The 20,550-nt window shown below is 41.6% G+C and overlaps 1 protein-coding gene across 1 annotated transcript in view; it reads right to left on the bottom strand.

The window, feature by feature from the left end:
* Window positions 1-2,664: 2,664 nt before the first annotated feature.
* The window catches only part of LOC106591265 (ras-specific guanine nucleotide-releasing factor 2), a 66,077-nt gene continuing 48,191 nt past the window's right edge, over window positions 2,665-20,550 (bottom strand). The window contains exons 6-12 of the mRNA XM_045711557.1: window positions 12,959-13,062; window positions 12,791-12,875; window positions 11,782-11,979; window positions 7,654-7,733; window positions 7,411-7,528; window positions 7,092-7,160; window positions 2,665-6,992 (exon numbers count right to left, since the gene is read on the bottom strand). Coding sequence (XP_045567513.1) covers window positions 6,900-6,992; window positions 7,092-7,160; window positions 7,411-7,528; window positions 7,654-7,733; window positions 11,782-11,979; window positions 12,791-12,875; window positions 12,959-13,062 — 747 coding nt within the window. The 3' untranslated portion in view covers window positions 2,665-6,899. The remainder of the gene's footprint in view (window positions 6,993-7,091; window positions 7,161-7,410; window positions 7,529-7,653; window positions 7,734-11,781; window positions 11,980-12,790; window positions 12,876-12,958; window positions 13,063-20,550) is intronic.

Raw genomic sequence — 20,550 nt, 5'->3', positions numbered from 1 at the left:
ACTGGCTGTTGAGTAAGTGGGACGATTTCGTCCCACATACCCTTGAGAGGTTAAGTGTCATTGTTAAAATTTTTACATTATTCATAAGCAGCCACACAAGCATGAAGACGCCATACTCGAGGGGGGTGTTCATGCAGGAACCAATGGGATGCTAGAGTGAGGGAATGCCCACATGCAGGAATGCCCAGAATTGCAGGTTTCAATCACACACTATTGGAATCGGGGTCCATTCTGAATCACCATACCACAACAAGGTAAAGACATTTGAGCATTCCAAATATTTTCTCATACTAATCAATGAAGAACATTTGTAAATATACACTCAAGGCCAGTTTATTACGTACACCGAAGACGGTCGAGTCTATGTTGTTCCCGCTTAGCACATTCACATAGATTTTGCTTACGTTCTGTTTTTTACATGTTTAACATGTCTATATTGGTCCAGCTTTAAACATTCACATGGATCTAGCCTACGTTATGCTTACACATGTCTAATGATTAACCCCATATTGATTATGCTCTCTACTTCTGCGAAAACAATATAGATACTGGAAAATCCCCATGATGTCATAGATTTTCTCCTGCAACAGTAACTGAATGCCTCAATGCCTGTATTCCTGTTCTATATAGCAAGCCACGGCCACATGACTCACTGTTTGTAGGAGAGATCTATTTTCGCAAATGGGGTGGTATACCCAATAAACTTGCCACTGAGTGTATATCGCTACGCATACGCTCAAACACAAATCATGTGACCTTTAGGCGATCTGTATTTGGTATTCTATGGTTAACAGTTCCACTGGTGCTTATAAGTAAGTAGGTAAAAACTCAAGACATGTAGCTAAGGCATCTTGATTTTTATTTTCCCTGCAGCTACCAGGGAAAAATATATACAAACAAATGACAATGCAAAGAGAGAATTGCAAACGTATCAAACACCCGTCACCTCACACTTTGGTTACAAAATTCTGGGAACTTTCATTCAATTCCATGGTTTTCCAAAAATCCTGGTTGGAGGCTTAGGCATTTCCTGTTTACTCCCTCCTGATTCCGGGAATCCTCCAACCGGGATTTCCAAAAACCAGGGAATTTATTGAAAGTTGAAAGGACTACAGAGGCTGTTAATACAATAATGGTAATGAAATAAAAAAATACAGCACCCTACAGTCACATACAGAAGCAGATGGAGTTCTAGTACAGACATGCACATCATGCAGCTACTTTGTGTATGCAGGGAAACAATGCTCATCATATCAGTGATACATCACTGTAAACACTCCACATATAGAAAATAACCAATCATTCAAATTCAACATCTTTTTTTCTCGTAAAATATATATAATTTTTTTTTCTTTAACCTGTTGGGTCTAGGGGGCAGCATTTGCACGTCTGGATAAAAAAAATGTACCCGATTTAATCTGGTTACTAATCCTACCCAGTAACTAGAATATGCATATACTTATTATATATGGATAGAAAACACTCTAAAGTTTCCAAAACTGTTTGAATGGTGTCTGTGAGTATAACAGAACTCATTTGGCAGGCAAAACCCTGAGACATTTTCTGACAGGAAGTGGATACCTGATGTGTTGTATTGACTTTAAACCTATCCCATTGAAAAACACAGGGGTTTAGGAATATTTTGGCACTTCCTATTGCTTCCACTAGATGTCACCAGCCTTTACAAAGTGTTTTGAGTCTTCTGGAGGGAGATCTGACCGAACAAGAGCCATGGAACGATGATGTCCCATTAGACACCTGGCGCGCTAGTTCATGTTGGGTACCCTCGTTCCAATACGTTCTAAAAGAGTATGCATTCGTCCACCTTGAATATTATTCATGTTCTGGTTAAAAAGGCCCTAATGATTTATGCTATACAACGTTTGACATGTTTGAACGAACGGAAATATATTTTTTCCCCTCGTTCATGACGAGAAGTCCGGCTGGCTTACATCATGTGCTAACGAGACGGAGATTTTTGGACATAAATGATGAGCTTTTTTGAACAAAACTACATTCGTTATGGACCTGTGATACCTGGAAGTGACATCTGATGAAGAGAATCAAAGGTAATGGATTATTTACATAGTATTTTCGATTTTAGATCTCCCCAACATGACGTCTAGTCTGTATCGCAACGCGTATTTTTCTGGGCGCAGTGCTCAGATTATTGCAAAGTGTGATTTCCCAGTAAGGTTATTTTTAAATCTGGCAAGTTGATTGCGTTCAAGAGATGTAAATCTATAATTCTTTAAATGACAATATAATATTTTACCAATGTTTTCTAATTTTAATTATTTAATTTGTTACGCTGACTTGACTGCCGGTTATTGGAGGGAAACGATTTCCTCAACATCAATGCCATAGTAAAACGCTGTTTTTGGATATAAATATGAACTTGATAGAACTAAAAATGCATGCATTGTCTAACATAATGTCCTAGGAGTGTCATCTGATGGAGATTGTAAAAGGTTAGTGCATCATTTTAGCTGGTTTTATGGTTTTGGTGACCCTGTCTTTGACTTGACAAAACATTACACACAACTCTTGTAAATGTACTGTCCTAACATACTCTAAATTTATGCTTTCGCCGTAAAACCTTTTTGAAATCGTAAAACGTGGTTAGATTAAGGAGATGTTTATCTTTCAAATGGTGTAAAATAGTTGTATTTTTGAAAAATTTGAATTTTGACATTTATTTGGATTCAAATTTGCCGCTCTTGAAATGCACCTGCTGTTGATGGAGTGCACCACGGGTGGCACGCTAGCGTCCCACCTAGCCCCAAGAGGTTAAAGAATAAAGTTCAAAATAGCTTACTGTACAGGAGCTTGGGATACAAAATCAACATAAGAAACATGGGCTTAGAAGTCCCCAAAAAACATAAGAACAAAAATGTAAATCACAGCAGAACAATTCCAAGGATATTTAATCAAGCAAAAATTGTAAATTGCAACTTTCTCATCACATAAGCAAAGCTACACAGTGCACCCCCGCCCCCTCCCGCTTCCCCCCTATTGCAGAACATCTGCCCTTTGACCCCCTTACCTTGAGTAAAATGTGCACCGCTGTGCATTTGGACAGAGGCTACCCGTGAATGTGTCTAGACGTGACAGTCAAAGTTCTTGACATTTTCAGGATTGATTGACCTTCATGTCTTAAAGTAATGACGAACTGTCGTTTCTCTTTGCTTATTTGAGCTGTTCTTGTAATAATATGGTTTTGGTCTTTAAATTACTACAAAAATTAGGACAAAAATGTTACATTATCGGTCAGGTAGTGATTCGATTTTTTTTCAAGCTGAAGAGAGGCACGACTATAGTCATAATTTTTTTTTATGAAGTTGAACATGTGCTCTTTATAACATAATGGACAATTTTGGTGAAATCAAATGTTTTTTTTTTTAACCATAATTTAAATTATATCACTAACCACATACGCATCCACAGTTTTTATACGAGTATAGTCATACCGTATAAAAAAAAATCAAGACAGCGGTGATGGAAACAGGAAGCTTCGGTTCAATTGGTGGGATATTTTTGTGTCTGTAAAATTAATTATGCGTGACATGGCAGTGGAACCGCCTTTATGCGCAAATATTGATATATAATAACAATCATATTGAAGTAAACTTGGAGTCAAGTAAACTTGGTGTGTGGTCCTCCCACTATGACTCGGAAAAGCATGCAGTTTATTAGGCTACAGATTAAATCATTTATGATGATCTTCACAGGGTGGTGACAGTAATCTTGATGTTCCTTTCCAATAAATATTGAGGGTCTGATTCTGGTGACATGATGATCGATGCTTGACTGCCGTTTGATAAATACAGATATTCTCGCTCTTATCCATAAATAAAAATATTCTCGCTCTTATCCATAATAATCTCATCATGTAGACTAGCCTACCCACACAGCATACTGTATCTACGAAATGTTGGCTAGAGTGCATGTGCCAAGACCAGAGTAGGCACACAGTTTTTGTGAGGAAACTATTGGTAGAGTTGAAAATGCAATGGAAACACGTTGAACTGTAGATTTTTATTTGGTACACGAAAACTTAAGCGAAAAAGTACATTTTGTGTGCACTACGTCATCATTCACTGATTTTTATACGCCACAAGTCTGTTTGGAGGAAACACACCGCTGGTGGGAAAATGCACATATTTTCTTCATGTAGATTTTATAATATTCACATGGAAATCTGTTTCCAATTGGATTGAAACCTAGCTAGTGCCAAAGTTTTGGCTTGGTGGCAAATTCTCCATTGATCAATACGTAAAGAGTAATTTAAAAATCCTCTGAAGGGACAAATTATGTCATATGCCGAATTAGGAACCACTTTGGCCACCCTGTAGGCTAGATGTCATAGTCATGCATTTCTGGAATTGTCAGGCATTACATGCATTTTAACAAAGATGCAAATGTTTGTACATGCATCTCTGTTATAAATGTTTAGGCATTACATGCATTTTAACAAAGATGTAAATGTATGTACATCTAAGTTAAATAAATTGAGAGAAAAAAATGTATGGGATGAATGCACTAATGTAAGTCGCTCTGGAGCGTCTGCTAAATGACTAAAATGTAAAATATATATGTTTTAATCCAAGTAAAGATGTACTGATGAGTTCGGAATTCCATGATCGGAACTCAAGAGCTGCATTAACTGTATGTAACCTCTAAAGCAACCTCTATCGCTTCATGCTGACAGCTACTGTCAGACTCATACAGATGACTGGACTAGAACACTCATGCGACCATGTAAAGCCAATGAAGCTGAAGACAAAATTCTATTTGAGAGGACAATAAAGGATTCCCAGCTAGCTCATAATGTACCCATAGCATTCCCTTGAGGTTCTCTTTTGGTTATTTGAAAAATTACTTTCCCACATTGTTCTGGGAACCAACATTTGTTAGCTGGGTTTTAATTTTTCAATTAGGAGCAAACTGCAACAGGACCACATGCTCATCAAACTGCATAAGGAGTGGTTATTGTAAAGTTGTGAACAGGCCCTGCTGAACATGCTACAAGTGTTGTTGTCAGATAAAGCATGGGAATGTCTGGGCTACTAGAGGGACATAACAAGTCACTTCTCTTTAACCACCCTCACTCCATGGCAGTACAATAGTTTTATATGCCTGAATCTCAAATGTATATCCTTGATCCCAAAGAGATCCTTATTCAATTATATGTAGGTATACGTAATTCTATCCTTGTCATTTCTCCTTGCCTCCTTCTGAGAGGAGGATATTTTGCTCCAAAGTGCTTTGAGAAGGAGATGAGGATTTGAGGAATGACGGAATAACAATTGATATTTACCCAATGATTCCATATCATCTGAATGAGCAGATACATTATTACTAGGGATCTACAACTTCACCAAAGAATGCCACAGATGGAAATTTGCTAACTTGACAGCAAAATATTTGAAGAGGGGGAAATATTACTTGCTCATCTGAATTGATTGGTATTGTTGTTAGAACATATAGAGGACTGAGAATCTACCTATAGAAAAAAACAATAATAAAGGCACATTTGAAGCATCTAATTCTCATCATTCAAATGGACAAACTACAGAATTGGTAGAGCTTACAAGATATTAGACATTAAAACCGGATTGTACTGTACCGGATTGTACTGTATTCTTTCAGATACCGGTCACCAGTTTGTAGATTAATATTTCATTATTTATGAAGAGCAATTTCAACAACACGATACACATAAATGGTAAACTATTACAAATGAAGCTTTATTATTTCTTTATTTTATTGTCACATACACCTGTTCGGTGCAGTGAAATGTGTTGTTTTACAAGGTCAGCCATAGTAGAATGGCGGCCCTGGAGCAAATTAGGGTTAAGTGCCTTGCTCAAGGGAACATCAACAGATTGTTGGCTAAGGTATTCTAACAAGCGACAATTCAGTTACTGGCCCAAAGCACTAACCGCTAGGCTACCTCCCACCCAGTTGGCTAAATCTAACCTGCCGCCCAGTTTCTAAATCTAAATTCATTTTGAAGCACTTAGTTTCTCATTACCACAGTCAGACTGAATCTTAAAAGGATTTTCTATTTACCACTTACATTTAATATATTTAGTAGTAGTAATGTATGAGTTAATTCCGGCAGGTGTGTTCGAAAATCTACACCCATAGATTCCATCCGACCCTCCTAATAAAGTGATTTATGATTGGTAGATGGGGATGCATAGTGGTTGTGTAGTCTTCAGAGACCAAAGAGAGTGAAGCATGTTAACATGCAGGGGTCAGGACCAAGGCCAAATAAACACTAAAACCCCAGTTAGGATCATGCAAAGTCAAGTGATCACCATTTGGTGTGAAAGCATGGGTGCTTCAGCTCAAGGACATGGCACAGTAAAGCAGCACAGCGTAACATACACAAGTCCAGACTCTTAGAGCTATACATGCTACATTTCATCTCCTTATGATACACCTTTTAAAAATGTTCAAAGACAAAAAAGTGTCTCAATGGCAACCTATTCCCTAAATAGTGCAGTCCTACATGGGGAACAGGGTGCCATTTGAGATTTTCCCAAAGATTGTTCAATCTCCACCAACTCTGATTTGATCTGCTGGCAGAAGAACCATGTTTCACATCAATGATGTCACACTTTGGGAGAGGGATGATGAGGTCACACAATGACACCTCACTTCCTGTTTACCCTTCCTCTCAGAAAACAAATTCAAAAGATCCCCCCATCATCATCTAAAAACAACAAGGATTTTCTCCCTACGTTCCTTCTCAATACTCTCTCTCTCGTTTTCTCTGTCTCTTCAATAATCTACTCTCTCTTTGTCGTTCATTATCCCAGGTATGCAGGCGTGTTGCCCACATAGAGGGACAGGGTTGCCAGGGTCCCGTTGCTCGCAGTGACTGTCCCTCAGGCCGGTAGTCGGGGCTCTATCTTAAGAGAGAGGTCATAGAGAGTATCCTCATCCATGATCAGAGTCTTGTCCAACAGGTACTGAGTCACCTGGAGAGAGGGAAGGGGTACACACTGAAGACAAGCAAAACAGACTAGGAAAATAGCCATTGGCAATATGAAAAGTGTCCAGTAAGTAAGTAGGCGTACCTTAGGCTGGTGTTCTATCCTGTAGGGTGTCTGCTGGAACTGGCGGATCTCTCGGATGATGTGGGAGATCTAGGACACACAACATTTTCAACACAGCTCTTCATCACATATCTCAGAACTGAATTAAATGGCAGATCAATGGAAACAGCAGTGCTGCAGCTTCACTGAACATGTTCATGCTGTATTCTATGGGATGAAAGTGGTTTCACATTGGTATGCAATGTGTGTAAAATAAAATAAAATGTTATTTGTCACATACATGGACCTTCCCAACAATGCAGAGAGAAAATACAGAGTGCCTGCATGTGTGTGTGTTTACCATCCTCATCTTGGAGAAGTTGACCAAGCCCTCCTCAGTGAAGTTAGGTGTTCCTTCCTCGATAAAGGCTAGGTCAGTCAGGTACATACCCAGGTAGGGCACACTGGGAGGGTTACAACTGGGGAAGAGAAAAGTAGGACGGAGACAAGAAGAGAGTTAGGAACAAAATATTCTGGGCCACACCTTCCTCACTGAAAAGAAAGGACTTGATGTAAGTTTTCACCAATAAGATTTGTGTCTCACTTTTTCAGGGTTTCCCTCAGGTTTTTGAATCTCCCTTCAGACGACACAGTCTTCTGCAGCTTGTCCATCAGGGCTTTAGTCTGTCAAAACCAAACACAACAATGTTTTAATTAACCTCTTACATCTAGACGTTCTGCTAGCGGAACACCGCTCCAATATCCAATGATAGGGCGTGGCGCGAAATACAAACTCCTCGAAAATCCGAAAACTTCCATTTTTCAAACATATGACTATTTTACACCATTTTAAAGACAAGACTCTCCTTTATCTAACCACACTGTCTGATTTCAAAAAGGCTTTACAACGAAAGCAAAACATTAGATTATGTCAGGAGAGTACCCAGCCATAAATAATCAGACACCCATTTTTCAAGCTAGCATATAATGTCACAAAAACCAAAACCACAGCTAAATGCAGCACTAACCTTTGATGATCTTCATCAGATGACACTCCTAGGACATTATGTTATACAATACATGCATGTTTTGTTCAATCAAGTTCATATTTATATCAAAAACCAGCTTTTTACATTAGCATGTGACGTTCAGAACTAGCATTCCCACCGAACACTTCCGGTGAATTCACTAAGAATTTACTAAATTACTCACGATAAACGTTCACAAAAAACATAACAATTATTTAAAGAATTATAGATACAGAACTCCTTTATGCAATCGCGGTGTGCGATTTTAAAATAGCTTTTCGGTGAAAGCACATTTTGCAATATTCTGAGTAGATAGCCCAGCCATCACAGGCTAGCTATTTTGACACCCACCAAGTTTGGTACTCACCAAACTCAGATTTACTATAAGAAAAATTTGATTACCTTTGCTGTTCTTCGTCAGAATGCACTCCCAGGACTTCTACTTCAATAACAAATGTTGGTTTGGTTCCAAATAATCCATAGTTATATCCAAATAGCGGCGTTTTGTTTGTGCGTTCAAGACACTATCCGAAGGGTAACGAAGGGTGATGTGCGGACGCGTATCGTGACAAAACATTTTTTTTTTACCTTGACTTTGTTGTCCTTAAGCCATTTTGCCACAACTTTGGAAGTATGCTTGGGTTAATTGTCCATTTGGAAGACTCATTTGCCACCAAGCTTCCTGACTAATGTCTTGAGATGTTGCTTCCATATATGCACATCATTTCCCCCCCTCATGATGCCATCTATTTTGTGAAGTGCACCAGTCCCTCCTGCAGCAAAGCACCCCCACAACATGATGCTGCCACCCCTGTGCTTCACGGTTGGGATGGTGTTCTTCGGCTCGCAAGCCTCCCCCTTTTTCCTCCAAACATAATGATGGTCATTATGGCCAAACAGTTCTATTTTTGTTTCATCAGACCAGAGGACATTTCTCCAAAAAGTACGATCTTTGTCCCCATGTGTAGTTTCAAACTCTAGTCTGGCTTTTATATGGCAGTTTTGGAGTAGTGGCTTCTTCCTTGCTGAGTGGCCTTTCAGGTTGTGTTGATATAGGACTTGTTTTACTGTGGATATAGACACATTTGTATCTGTTTCCTCCATCATCTTCACAAGGTCCTTTGCTTTTGTTCTGGGTTGATTTGCACTTTTCGCACCAAAGTACGTTATTCTCCAGGAGACAGAACACATCTTTGTCCTGAGCGGTATGACGGCTGTGTGGTCCCATGGTGTTTATACTTGCATACTATTGTTTGTACAGATTAATGTTACCTTCAGGCGTTTGGAAATTGCCCCCAAATGATGAACCAGACTTGTGGAGGTCTACAATTTTGTTTCTGAGGTCTTCACTGATTTCTTTAGATTTTCCCATGATGTCAAGCAAAGAGGCACTGAGTTTGAAGGTAGACCTTGAAATACATCCACAGGTACACCTCCAATTGACTCAAATAATGTGATCAAATGATCAGAAGCTTATAAAGCGATTATATAATTTTCAGGGATTTTCCAAGCTGTTTAAAGGCACAGTCAACTTAGTGTATGTAAACTTCTGACCCACTGGAATTGTGATACAATGAGTAATAAATAGTAAGTGAAATAATCTGTCTCTGAAAAATGTTTGGAAAAATTACTTTTGTCATGCACAAAGTGGATGTCCTAACCGACTTGCCAAAACTGTCATTTGTTAACTTCTCTAGGGCCAGTGGGACGAAATCGTCCCACCTACGTAACAGCCAGTGGAATCCTGTGGCGCGTTATTCAAATACCTTAGAAATGCTATAACTTCAATTTCTCAAACATATGACTATTTTACACCATTTTAAAGACAAGACTCTCGTTAATCTAACCACACTGTCCGATTTCAAAAAGGCTTTACAACGAAAGCAAAACATTAGATTATGTCAGCAGAGTACCCAGCCAGAAATAATCAGACACCCATTTTTCAAGCTAGCATATAATGTCACATAAACCAAAACCACAGCTAAATGCAGCACTAACCTTTGATGATCTTCATCAGATGACACACCTCGGACATTATGTTATACAATACATGCATGTTTTGTTCAATCAAGTTCATATTTATATCAAAAAACAGCTTTTTACATTAGCATGTGACGTTCAGAACTAGCATACTAGCAAACTAGCAAACTTCCGGTGAATTTACTAAATTACTCACGATAAACGTTCACAAAAAACATAACAATTATTTTAAGAATTATAGATACAGAACTCCTCTATGCACTCGCTATGTCCGATTTTAAAATAGCTTTTCGGTGAAAACACATTTTGCAATATTCTAAGTAGATAGCCCGGCATCACAGGGCTAGCTATTTAGACACCCACCAAGTTTAGCCCTCACCAAAGTCAGATTTACTATAAGAAAAATGTTATTACCTTTGCTGTTCTTCGTCAGAATGCACTCCCAGGACTTCTACTTCAATAACAAATGTTGGTTTGGTTCAAAATAATCCATAGTTATATCCAAATATCCTCTGTTTTGTTTGTGCGTTCAAGACACTATCCGAAGTGTAAAGAAGTGTAAAGAAGGGCACGACGCGTTTCGTGACAAAAAAATTCCAGATATTCCATTACCGTACTTCGAAGCATGTCAACCGCTGTTTAAAATACATTTTTATTGCATTTTTCTCGTAAAAAAGCGATAATATTCCGACCGGGAAAGCGTGTTTACGTTCAAAGAGAGAGAAAATAAAAACATGGGATCCCCTCGTGCACGAGCGTCAGTCTGATGGTCCTCTGAAATACCACTTAACCAAAGGCGCTAAAGTTTTTCAGCCAGCGGCTGGAATTACATCATTCAGCTTTTTCCCGGGTTCTGAGAGCCTATGGGAGCCGTAGGAAGTGTCACGTTACAGCAAAGATCCTACATTTTCAATAAACAGAGCCAAGAAGCCCAAGGAATGGTCAGAGAGGGTACTTCCTGTACAGAATCTTCTCAGGTTTTTGCCTGCCATATGAGTTCTGTTATACTCACAGACACCATTCAAACAGTTTTAGAAACTTTAGGGTGTTTTCTATCCAAAGCCAATAATTATTTGCATATTCTAGTTTCTGGGCAGTAGTAATAACCAGATTAAATCGGGTACGTTTTTTATCCGGCCGTGTAAATACTGCCCCCTAGCCCTAACAGGTTAAATTTGTGGAGTGGTTGAAAAATGAGTTTTAATGACTCTAACCTAAATGTATGTAAACTTCCAACTTCAACTGTATAGAGGGATTGATGGGGGGGTTATAACAACACTTAAATTATATAAGGCAGCAGCCCAACTCCTTCCTTGTCTCTAATGTGACAGACTGGAATGTGTGTGCCTTATGGAGAATCTACCTCAGAACTGTAACATGCAAAAAATGGACTTCGGGACATTATATTTCATCAGCCAAAATGGTGGTAACAATGACAGATGGAATATGAAAATGAATGTCATTTTTGTTATGTTATTAAATAGCTGTAAAATAGTCATATGTTTGAGAAATTGAAGTAATAGGATTGTTAAGGTTTTGAAAATCGCGCCACAGGCTTCAACTGGCTGTTACGTAGGTGGGACGAATTCGTCCCGCCTAGCCCAGAGAGGTTAACGATAATACGTCATGACAGTTAGCTTAGTAGATATTGCGATCTAAGGGCAAGGGAGAGTGATTTGAGTGCACACCTCTGGAGAAGGGTAAAGAATTAGAACATTTCCCACCTGTTTGCAGACTTTGCCCCATGTCTTCTTCAACCTGTAGATGGCGCTGCGGTTCAGAGCTGAGGTGATCTCTAAGACTCCATTGTAGTTGTTGAGGCAGCGGCAGATGTCGGCCACAGCCACCCATTTTTCGATAGAGTTGGCCCTGGAGCCCACGTCAGTATGGCTCATGATCTGAGACGCCACCAGGTTACTCATCTAGAGGAGGGGGAGAGGGGAAAAGACAGAGAGAGAGAGGGAGAGAAAGAGACAGGAGACACACTCACTTTAAGTATAGCCCACTGGGCACAGACGTCATTTCAACGTCTAGTTTTGATTTACATTTGGTTCAGTTGTCAACTATGTATTGACCTGTCTTTCCCCCTGTTCCAGGTGGAGATAGACGAACAGAAGTTCCAAGGCACTGGCTCCAATAAGAAGGTGGCCAAGGCCTATGCTGCCTTGGCAGCCCTGGACAAACTCTTCCCAGAGGGCTCTGTGACTGAGGCAGCCAAGAAGAAGAAACTCCCAATGGTAAGATTCCCTCTGCCTTACTGTATATCTTTGCTTGCTATTGTTTGTGAAATATATTAGCTGAGTAATGATGGTTGCTGCTGACCCGTCTGTCCATATAATTTGTAAGTCGCTCTGGATAAGAGCGTCTGCTAAATGACTTAAATGTAAATGTTAAATGTAACTAACCTGAATTCAACGTGAAATCACCAAAAAATGTCACCATGTCATTGGATTTCAGTTAAAAGTTGGGGGGGTGGGGGAAATACTGCCCTTACTTTGATGACTTTTTGCAAGTCCAATCAGTTTTCCAAGTTGATTTAACGTCATCACATAGATTTTTTTTGGTTGAAATGATGTGGAAACCAAGTTGATTCAACCAGTTTTTGCCCAGTGGGAGGCCTCCAAATAAAGTAAAGACACACACACACACACACACACACACACACACACACACACACACACACACACACACACACACACACACACACACACACACACACACACACAAACTCACATCATTGAAGTGCTGGCTGGTCTTCATGATGTAGGGAGTCCTCTCAGACTTATCCACCTTCATCCAGCCCTGCCCCAGGAACTCCCTGACAGAGAGACAGCTCATACTGATATGAGATCATCACAAGAAATGACATCATCACTTTAGAATATGAGGTGACAGACTCACTCATAGGGGATACTCCTGAAGACGATGTGGTCCAGTAGTGTGATCTGTTCAGCCAGCTCCATGGCAGACAGAGACTCAAAACACTCTGACCTAGGACACTCCACCTGGAAGAGAACATACACACACCAGCATGAGACATACATACATACACACACACACATGCATCCAAAAAAACAGCAGATGGTGCCTAAGTCTCACAGACTGGCGGGCCTATTTATATCAAAGCTCAACTATTATGTACCCTTAGTATAGATCACAGGAGGCTGGTGAGGGGAGGACAGCTCATAAAAATTTAAAATGATGGAATGGAGTGAATGGAATGGTATCAAACACATGGAGATCATGTGTTTGATTTCATTTAATCCGTTCCAGCCATTATTATGAGCCCGCCTTCCCTAATTAAGGTGCCACCAGCCGCCATGGTGATTCTGGCAAGAACCACAGAGGTCTCTGTAAGACTGAACCTGGTGCCCGGCTACCAGATGGAGGGCACCACTGCGTTCTTCCAACCCTCTCCGCGACTATTCAACTTGGGGCTAACTGTCAATGGTAACCCGCTGTTGGAACTAAACGCTGGTTCCACTTATCTCCTGGTACAGAATCTAACTCAAGCAGATATTTCCATTCCTCAGCACACTCAGCTAGGAACATTGATTGATTACTCCTGCCATGATTTTGAACTTGTTGTTCCGGTGATTGGGCCTCTTCCGTCCTCCCTAGACCTATGTTGCGAGGGTGGAACGCTTTTTATTTGTCCGTCAAAAGCATTCGCAATAACTCCCATATTGCCACTTGACGACACATCGACGTTCAGGCTGGATGTCGATTCTGACAACCAGCTGTTGATATACCACATTGTCACGGATGACGATAACGGATCTCCTCCTGCATGTGAGGTACACTCTTGTGAGGTAACTGCAGATGATTCCCCCACCGTTGACATGCCGTCACCACCTGATGAAAACCTGTACGATATCGCCAAACCATATGCTGGTTTCCATGCACAGGTACTTACAGCTACTGTCGGAAGCTGACGCACTTGTCAATCACACTGAACAACATCAGTTGCGGGAATTGTTTAACCTCTCTGGGCTAGGCGGGACGAATTCGTCCCACCTACGCAACAGCCAGTTGAATCCCGTGGCGCGATTTTCAAATACCTTAGAAATGCTATAACTTCAATTTCTCAAACATATGACTATTTTACAGCATTTTAAAGACAAGACTCTCGTTAATCTAACCACACTGTCCGATTTCAAAAAGGCTTTACAACGAAAGCAAAACATTAGATTATGTCAGCAGAGTACCCAGCCAGAAATAATCAGACACCCATTTTTCAAGCTAGCATATAATGTCACAAAAACCCAGAAGACAGCTAAATGCAGCACTAACCTTTGATGATCTTCATCAGATGACACACCTAGGACATTATGTTATACAATACATGCATGTTTTGTTCAATCAAGTTCATATTTATATCAAAAAACAGCTTTTTACATTAGCATGTGACGTTCAGAACTAGCATACCCCCCGCAAACTTCCGGGGAATTTACTAACAATTTACTAAATTACTCACGATAAACGTTCACAAAAAACATAACATTATTTTAAGAATTATAGATACAGAACTCCTTTGTGCAATCGAGGTGTCCGATTTTAAAATAGCTTTTCGGTGAAAGCACATTTTGCAATATTCTCAGAAGATAGCCCAGCCATCACGGCTAGCCATTTAGACACCCACCAAGTTTAGCCCTGACCAAAGTCAGATTTACTATTACAAAAGTTTGATTACCTTTGTTGTCTTCGTCAGAATGCACACCCAGGACTGCTACTTCAATAACAAATGTTGGTTTGGTCCAAAATAATCCATCGTTATATCCAAATAGCGGCGTTTTGTTCGTGCGTTCCAGACACTATCCGAAATGGTAAATCAGGGTCACGAGCATGGCGCAATTCGTGACAAAAAAATTCTAAATATTCCATTACCGTACTTCGAAGCATGTCAACCGCTGTTTAAAATCCATTTTTATGCCATTTTTCTCGTAAAAAAGCGATAATATTCCGACCGGGAATCTCCGTTTAGGTAAAAAGAAGAAAGAAAACAAAGCATTCGGTCGACGCGGGCACGCGCCTGAGTCTCACAGTACTGTAACCAGCCACTACCCAAACGCGCTACTTTTTTCAGCCAGAGCCTGCAAAGCCACGATTCAGCTTTTTGCCGCCTTCTGAGAGCCCATGTGAGCCGTAGGAAGTGTCACGTAACAGCAGAGATCCTTTGTAATGGATAGAGATGGCAAAGAAGGCCAAGAAATGGTCAGACAGGGTACTTCCTGTACAGAATCTTCTCAGGTTTTGACCTGCCATTTGAGTTCTGTTATACTCACAGACACCATTCAAACAGTTTTCGAAACTTTGGAGTGTTTTCTATCCAAAGCCAATAATTATATGCATATTCTAGTTACTGGGCAGGAGTAGTAACCAGATTAAATCGGGTACGTTTTTTATCCAGCCGTGTCAATACTGCCCCCTAGCCCTAACAGGTTAACAAACACAGGTCGACAGACTCGCTGGATTGCGGTGTTACGGGTATTCATGTGGTGCGTATTCCTACGCCACCTGGAGCAGCTCCTACGTTTGTGAGACTATACAAAATTCCGTTTGTAGGGTACGCAGCGGTACAAGAGATTATCAACTCCCTATTAGCTAAACAGATAATCAGGGAATGTAACAGTAAGTACAGCGCTCTCATGTGGCCCGTTTTGAAACCAACGGGTAAATGGTGTCTTACCATTGACTATAGACAACTCAACAAGCTGGTTTCATTGTCTAGTCGGCCAATGACACAGCTCGACCAAGAGTTGCCAAAGGTGGCAAACACCAAGTACTTCTCCACCGTTGACGTGGCAAATGAGTTCTGGACCATGACAGTCGACCCTCATGACCAACACAAGTTGTCTTTCTCTTTCTCAAACAAACTCTTCACGTTCAATCGTTGCCCGTTCGGGTATGCACACTTCCCCTCAGAGTTCAACATCTTCGTGCACAAGGCAATGCCAGATGCAGCCTCCATGGAGATGATAATCTATGTGGATGACGTTCTCAGGAGAAGTGAGACGTTGTCACATCCCCTCAACGAGATGGACCACGTTCTCACCCAACTCGGGGCACCTGGGGCGAAGTTGGCAATCATGAAAGGACAATGGTGCAGGACCAAGGTAAACTACATTGGACTTCTGGTGGGTGCTGAGGGCATCCTGCCACAGTCTAACAGAATCCAAGCAGTCCACCACATCAAAATACCTACAAACCTTCATGAGGTGCGCAGTTTCTTGTTAGTATGTAATTACGCCCGTCAATTAATCGGAAACTACGCTGACTTGTCAACGCCTTTGACCCATCTTCTTCAGAAAGAGACTGCGTTCATTTGGGATGGCACTCATGACGAGTCTGTGACTTCCTTGAAAACCTGCTTTGCGAGGCACCCTGCCTGGTATACCCCAACAAAGACAAGACGTTATTTTTGGAAGTTGGTTTCTCAGAGCAATACCTTAGTGCTGGGTTGTACCAGAAATACGACCAAGACAAACGTGTGGTTGCTTACCCTAGCAAAACACTCAAACCTGCTGAACACAAGTACTCAGACTGCGAAAAAGCACTGGTGTCGACAGTCTGGGCGGTCAAACACTTCACCAGTTCTGTCGGCGGACAAACGTTGAGCATAGAATCATGTCACCAGCCTGTGACTTCTCTGAAAAGCCAACAAATCCGTACACAACAGCAGAATAGCGGCTTGGCTGATGACACTGCAGAGCCATAATGTAGTAGTCAACTACGCAAAAGCTTTGGCGGTGTGTCAACACTGTGGTGACGATGAAACTGACTTCGCACCACCCCCACGTGACGTAGCTCCGCCATTGCCTTCGAAACATCACTACTTCGAAGAGAACGTGTGTCTTGGCATGCCGATGGCATTTGTGGATGGCTGTTCTTACTGTCATCTAGACCACTTGCAAGTTGGGATTGGTATGGCACAATGACATTCAGCTAGGCAACAAGACCAGCCAGTTCGCAGCGTGCCTATCACACTGCAAACGGCGGTGAAACACGACTTGTCAAAACTGGCAATCTGCACCGACTCAAACTATGCCAGACTCACCTTTTTACGCCACTTGCTGTTTTGGAAACACCACTTCAAGTAGCAAAGAAGTGAAAAACAAATAGCTCATTCTAGCTTGCGATGACCTCATAACCAAACACAAAATACAGGTGTATTGGAACAAAGTCACTCCAAATCACCTGGTCGTGACAAACTTGGCAACGACCATGCCGGCAGCATGGCGAAATCTGGTGCAATTCATGGCACCCCTTGGGTGTCAATGCCCAAGACGCAATGATCACCGAGGCGGCCATGGTGTCTGCGGTAACGCGTAGCCATGTAGCACTGCAGGAAACATCTTCGCATGAACATGTGTTGCTTACTCATTCATTCCTGAATGTTGACCTTGTAGCAATGCAACACCAAGATGAGTCCCTCGCCACTTTGATGGCTTTCCTGTCTAATCCTGTCAATCACCCAGTGTCCGAACTGGCTTTGGCAGGCTCACACAACTTGTGTTCACTGTACGCAACTAAACATCACCTCACACTTGTCAATGACCTATTGGTTTCTGTTTCAGAAACCGACGCCACACGAAGGTGGTTGGTTCCTAAAACACTGAGGCCGAAAATGATAGCTCATGCCCACGACGAGCCATGTGGAGGCCATAGGGGGGGGTCAAGGCTACATGTGAAACATTGCGACAGGTGGCCCACTGGCCTATTGCGACAGGTGGCCCACTGGCCTCACATGAAACAAGACGTGGGACAATACATAATGGGGTGTCCAGTTTGCTGCCAGTTTCAACCCTCCATGCCACTTCACAGAGCAGCCTTGCAACTGGACAGACCCAGATCATCTGGGTCAGCCCAGTTGCCAGCTCAGCCAGAGGCAATAAGTATCTTGCGCATTCACAAAGTGTGTGGAGTGCCTGCCCTCAACCAATGACACAGCGGTAACCACGGCCGTTCTTTTGATCAACCACGTTTTCAGTCGTTTCGGTCTGCAAGGAGAAACCATGGACAGCGACAGAGGAACCCACTTTTCGGCAGCTGTAATGACCGAACTGGGAGTCAAAGCTAAACTCCCCATTGCGTAAAACCCTAGGAGCTCCAGCAGAGTAGAAAGGAGCAACCAGACAATTGTCAGAATCTTGAGGAAATATGTGGCAGTCAACCACAAAGATTGAGACCTCAAACTCCCACTGGTACTGACGGCGATCAGAGCCACACGCAACAGGTCTATGGGATTAACACCATTTGAGATGATGACAGGATGGAAAATGACACTTCCACCGCCTACACGGCTCATCAATACGAGACGGACTTGTGAACCCACCTCCAGACTACATTTGCGTACGCTTAAGGAAGGTTGGAAAGAAGTGCAGAAGGTGACAAGACCCATTAGGCCTGACACCAGGTGTTCGAGGTCGGGGATAAGGTGTGGAATTACATATACACCAAACCCACTGGCGTCACGACAAAGTTCCTGCCCCACCGGATGGGGCCACACGAGATTGTGGTGGAACTGTCACGTGTAGCTTATCAAATCAGAATCAGCAAAGTTTGACAAAACACCACGTTAAAGTGGGTCTACAGGAACCAAATCTAGTTGTACACACCCCCATGGGAAAAGAAGGGGTGCCAACTAGCACCGATTAGATAGAAACCTAAAAAGTCAGATGTACTAAGGACATTCTTAAGTATCCTCAGCTGATATCTTCCAGGAGATCAGTACGTTGCATCTAACATCTTTTCTTCTCTTCCCAATACAAAATATACACTACTGTTCTAAAGTTTAGGGTAACTTAGAAATGTCCTTGTTTTTAAAAGAAAATCATTTTTTTTGTCCATTAAAATAACATAAAATTTATCAGAAATCAGTGTAGACATTGTTAATTTTGTAAATGACTATTGTAGCTGGAAATGGCTGATTTTTAATGGAATATCTACATAGGCGTACATTATCAGCAACCATCACTCCTGTGTTCCAATGGCACGTTGTGTTAGCTAATCCAAATTGATCATTTTAAAAGGCTAATTGATCATTTTGAAAACCCTTTTGCAATTATGTTAGCAAAGCTGAAAAATGTGTTCTGATTAAAGAAGCAATACAACTTTAGACTAGTTTTTAGACTAGTTGAGTATCTGGAGCACCAGCATTTCTGGGTTCGATTACAGGCTCAAATAGGCCAGAAACAAAAACCTTTCCTCTGAAACTCATCAGTCTATTCTTGTTCTGAGAAATGAAGGCTATTCCATGTGAGAAACTCCCAAGAAACTGAAGATCTCGTACAACACTGTGTACTACTCACTTCACAGAACAGCACAAACTGGCCCTACCCAGAATAGAAAGAGGAGTGGGAGGCTCCGGTGCACAACTGAGCAAGAGTGTCTAGTTTGAGAAACAGACTCCTCACAAGTCCTCAACTGGCAGCTTCATTAAATAGTACCCGCAAAATACCAGTCTCAACGTCAACAGTGAAGAGGCAACTCCGGGATGCTGGCCTTCTAGGCAGAGTTCCTGTGTCCTGTGTCTGTGTTCTTTTGCCCATCTTAATCTTTTCTTTTTATTGTCCAGTCTGAGATATGGCTTTTTCTTTGCAACTCTGCCTAGAAGGCCAGCATCCTGGAGTCGCCTCTTCACTGTTGACATTGAGACTGGTGTTAGCTCTTCTATGGACAACTTGGCCATGAATAGAATCCCCTCATATCTAGTGCCCCTCTCAATGGTGCACGACATATTGACCTCAGCTACAACAACCATGATAAGGCCACTTCCGTCACAATTGGCCTATAGTCTGGGGTTGGCAATCCCAATACACGTTGATGTTGATCGTAATGAAGTGGGATTTTTACTGACGCTGCCGGTTGTTGAACTGGAGAATATCTATAGATTGAAAATGGTTCTAAATGTAGGATTTTGGCGCGACAGCACCCATGTGAAAATTGCCACACCCCCAGTCGTAGTTTATCAGGAAAATAATCCAGATTTCTATCTCACCCCTAACCTGTTAAAGTGTACTCTAACCAAAGACGTCCACTACCTCTGTTCTAGCAAACCATTCGTCAGGGATAACACTGAGCGTCTTTGTTGTCTTAAGCCTATTACCAGTGAAGAAAGCTCTAGAGACAAACTAACAGCAAAGGATAGCGTCACTACCAAACAAGTGGTGGAGGTTGTAGGGAATCGGTGGTTGGTTAACACCCCGTTCGCGTCCGCCACTATGACTTACGATCGCCATGACTCAACCACCCAACTGAACCTCCCCAACCAGACTGTTTTTGTTAAGATACTAGAGGGGGCGATTATCCACATAGACAACCTCGCTCTATACCAACTTCCTGACGACAGGATAGGCACAGATATTGAAATGCCCAACGCTTTTGCTAAGCGTTCCCTTGAGATACCACAAGCCATACATAACCAAATCCAGTATGAGGGACTGATGACTGTTGATCTTAATGTACTGGATGAGGCACTTTTAGTTGACCCG

This window comes from Salmo salar, unplaced genomic scaffold, assembly GCF_905237065.1.
Source record: "Salmo salar unplaced genomic scaffold, Ssal_v3.1, whole genome shotgun sequence".
Taxonomy (NCBI): domain Eukaryota; kingdom Metazoa; phylum Chordata; class Actinopteri; order Salmoniformes; family Salmonidae; genus Salmo; species Salmo salar.
Note: the sequence above shows the minus strand (reverse complement) of the source record. Positions and strands in the feature narration are given on the sequence as shown.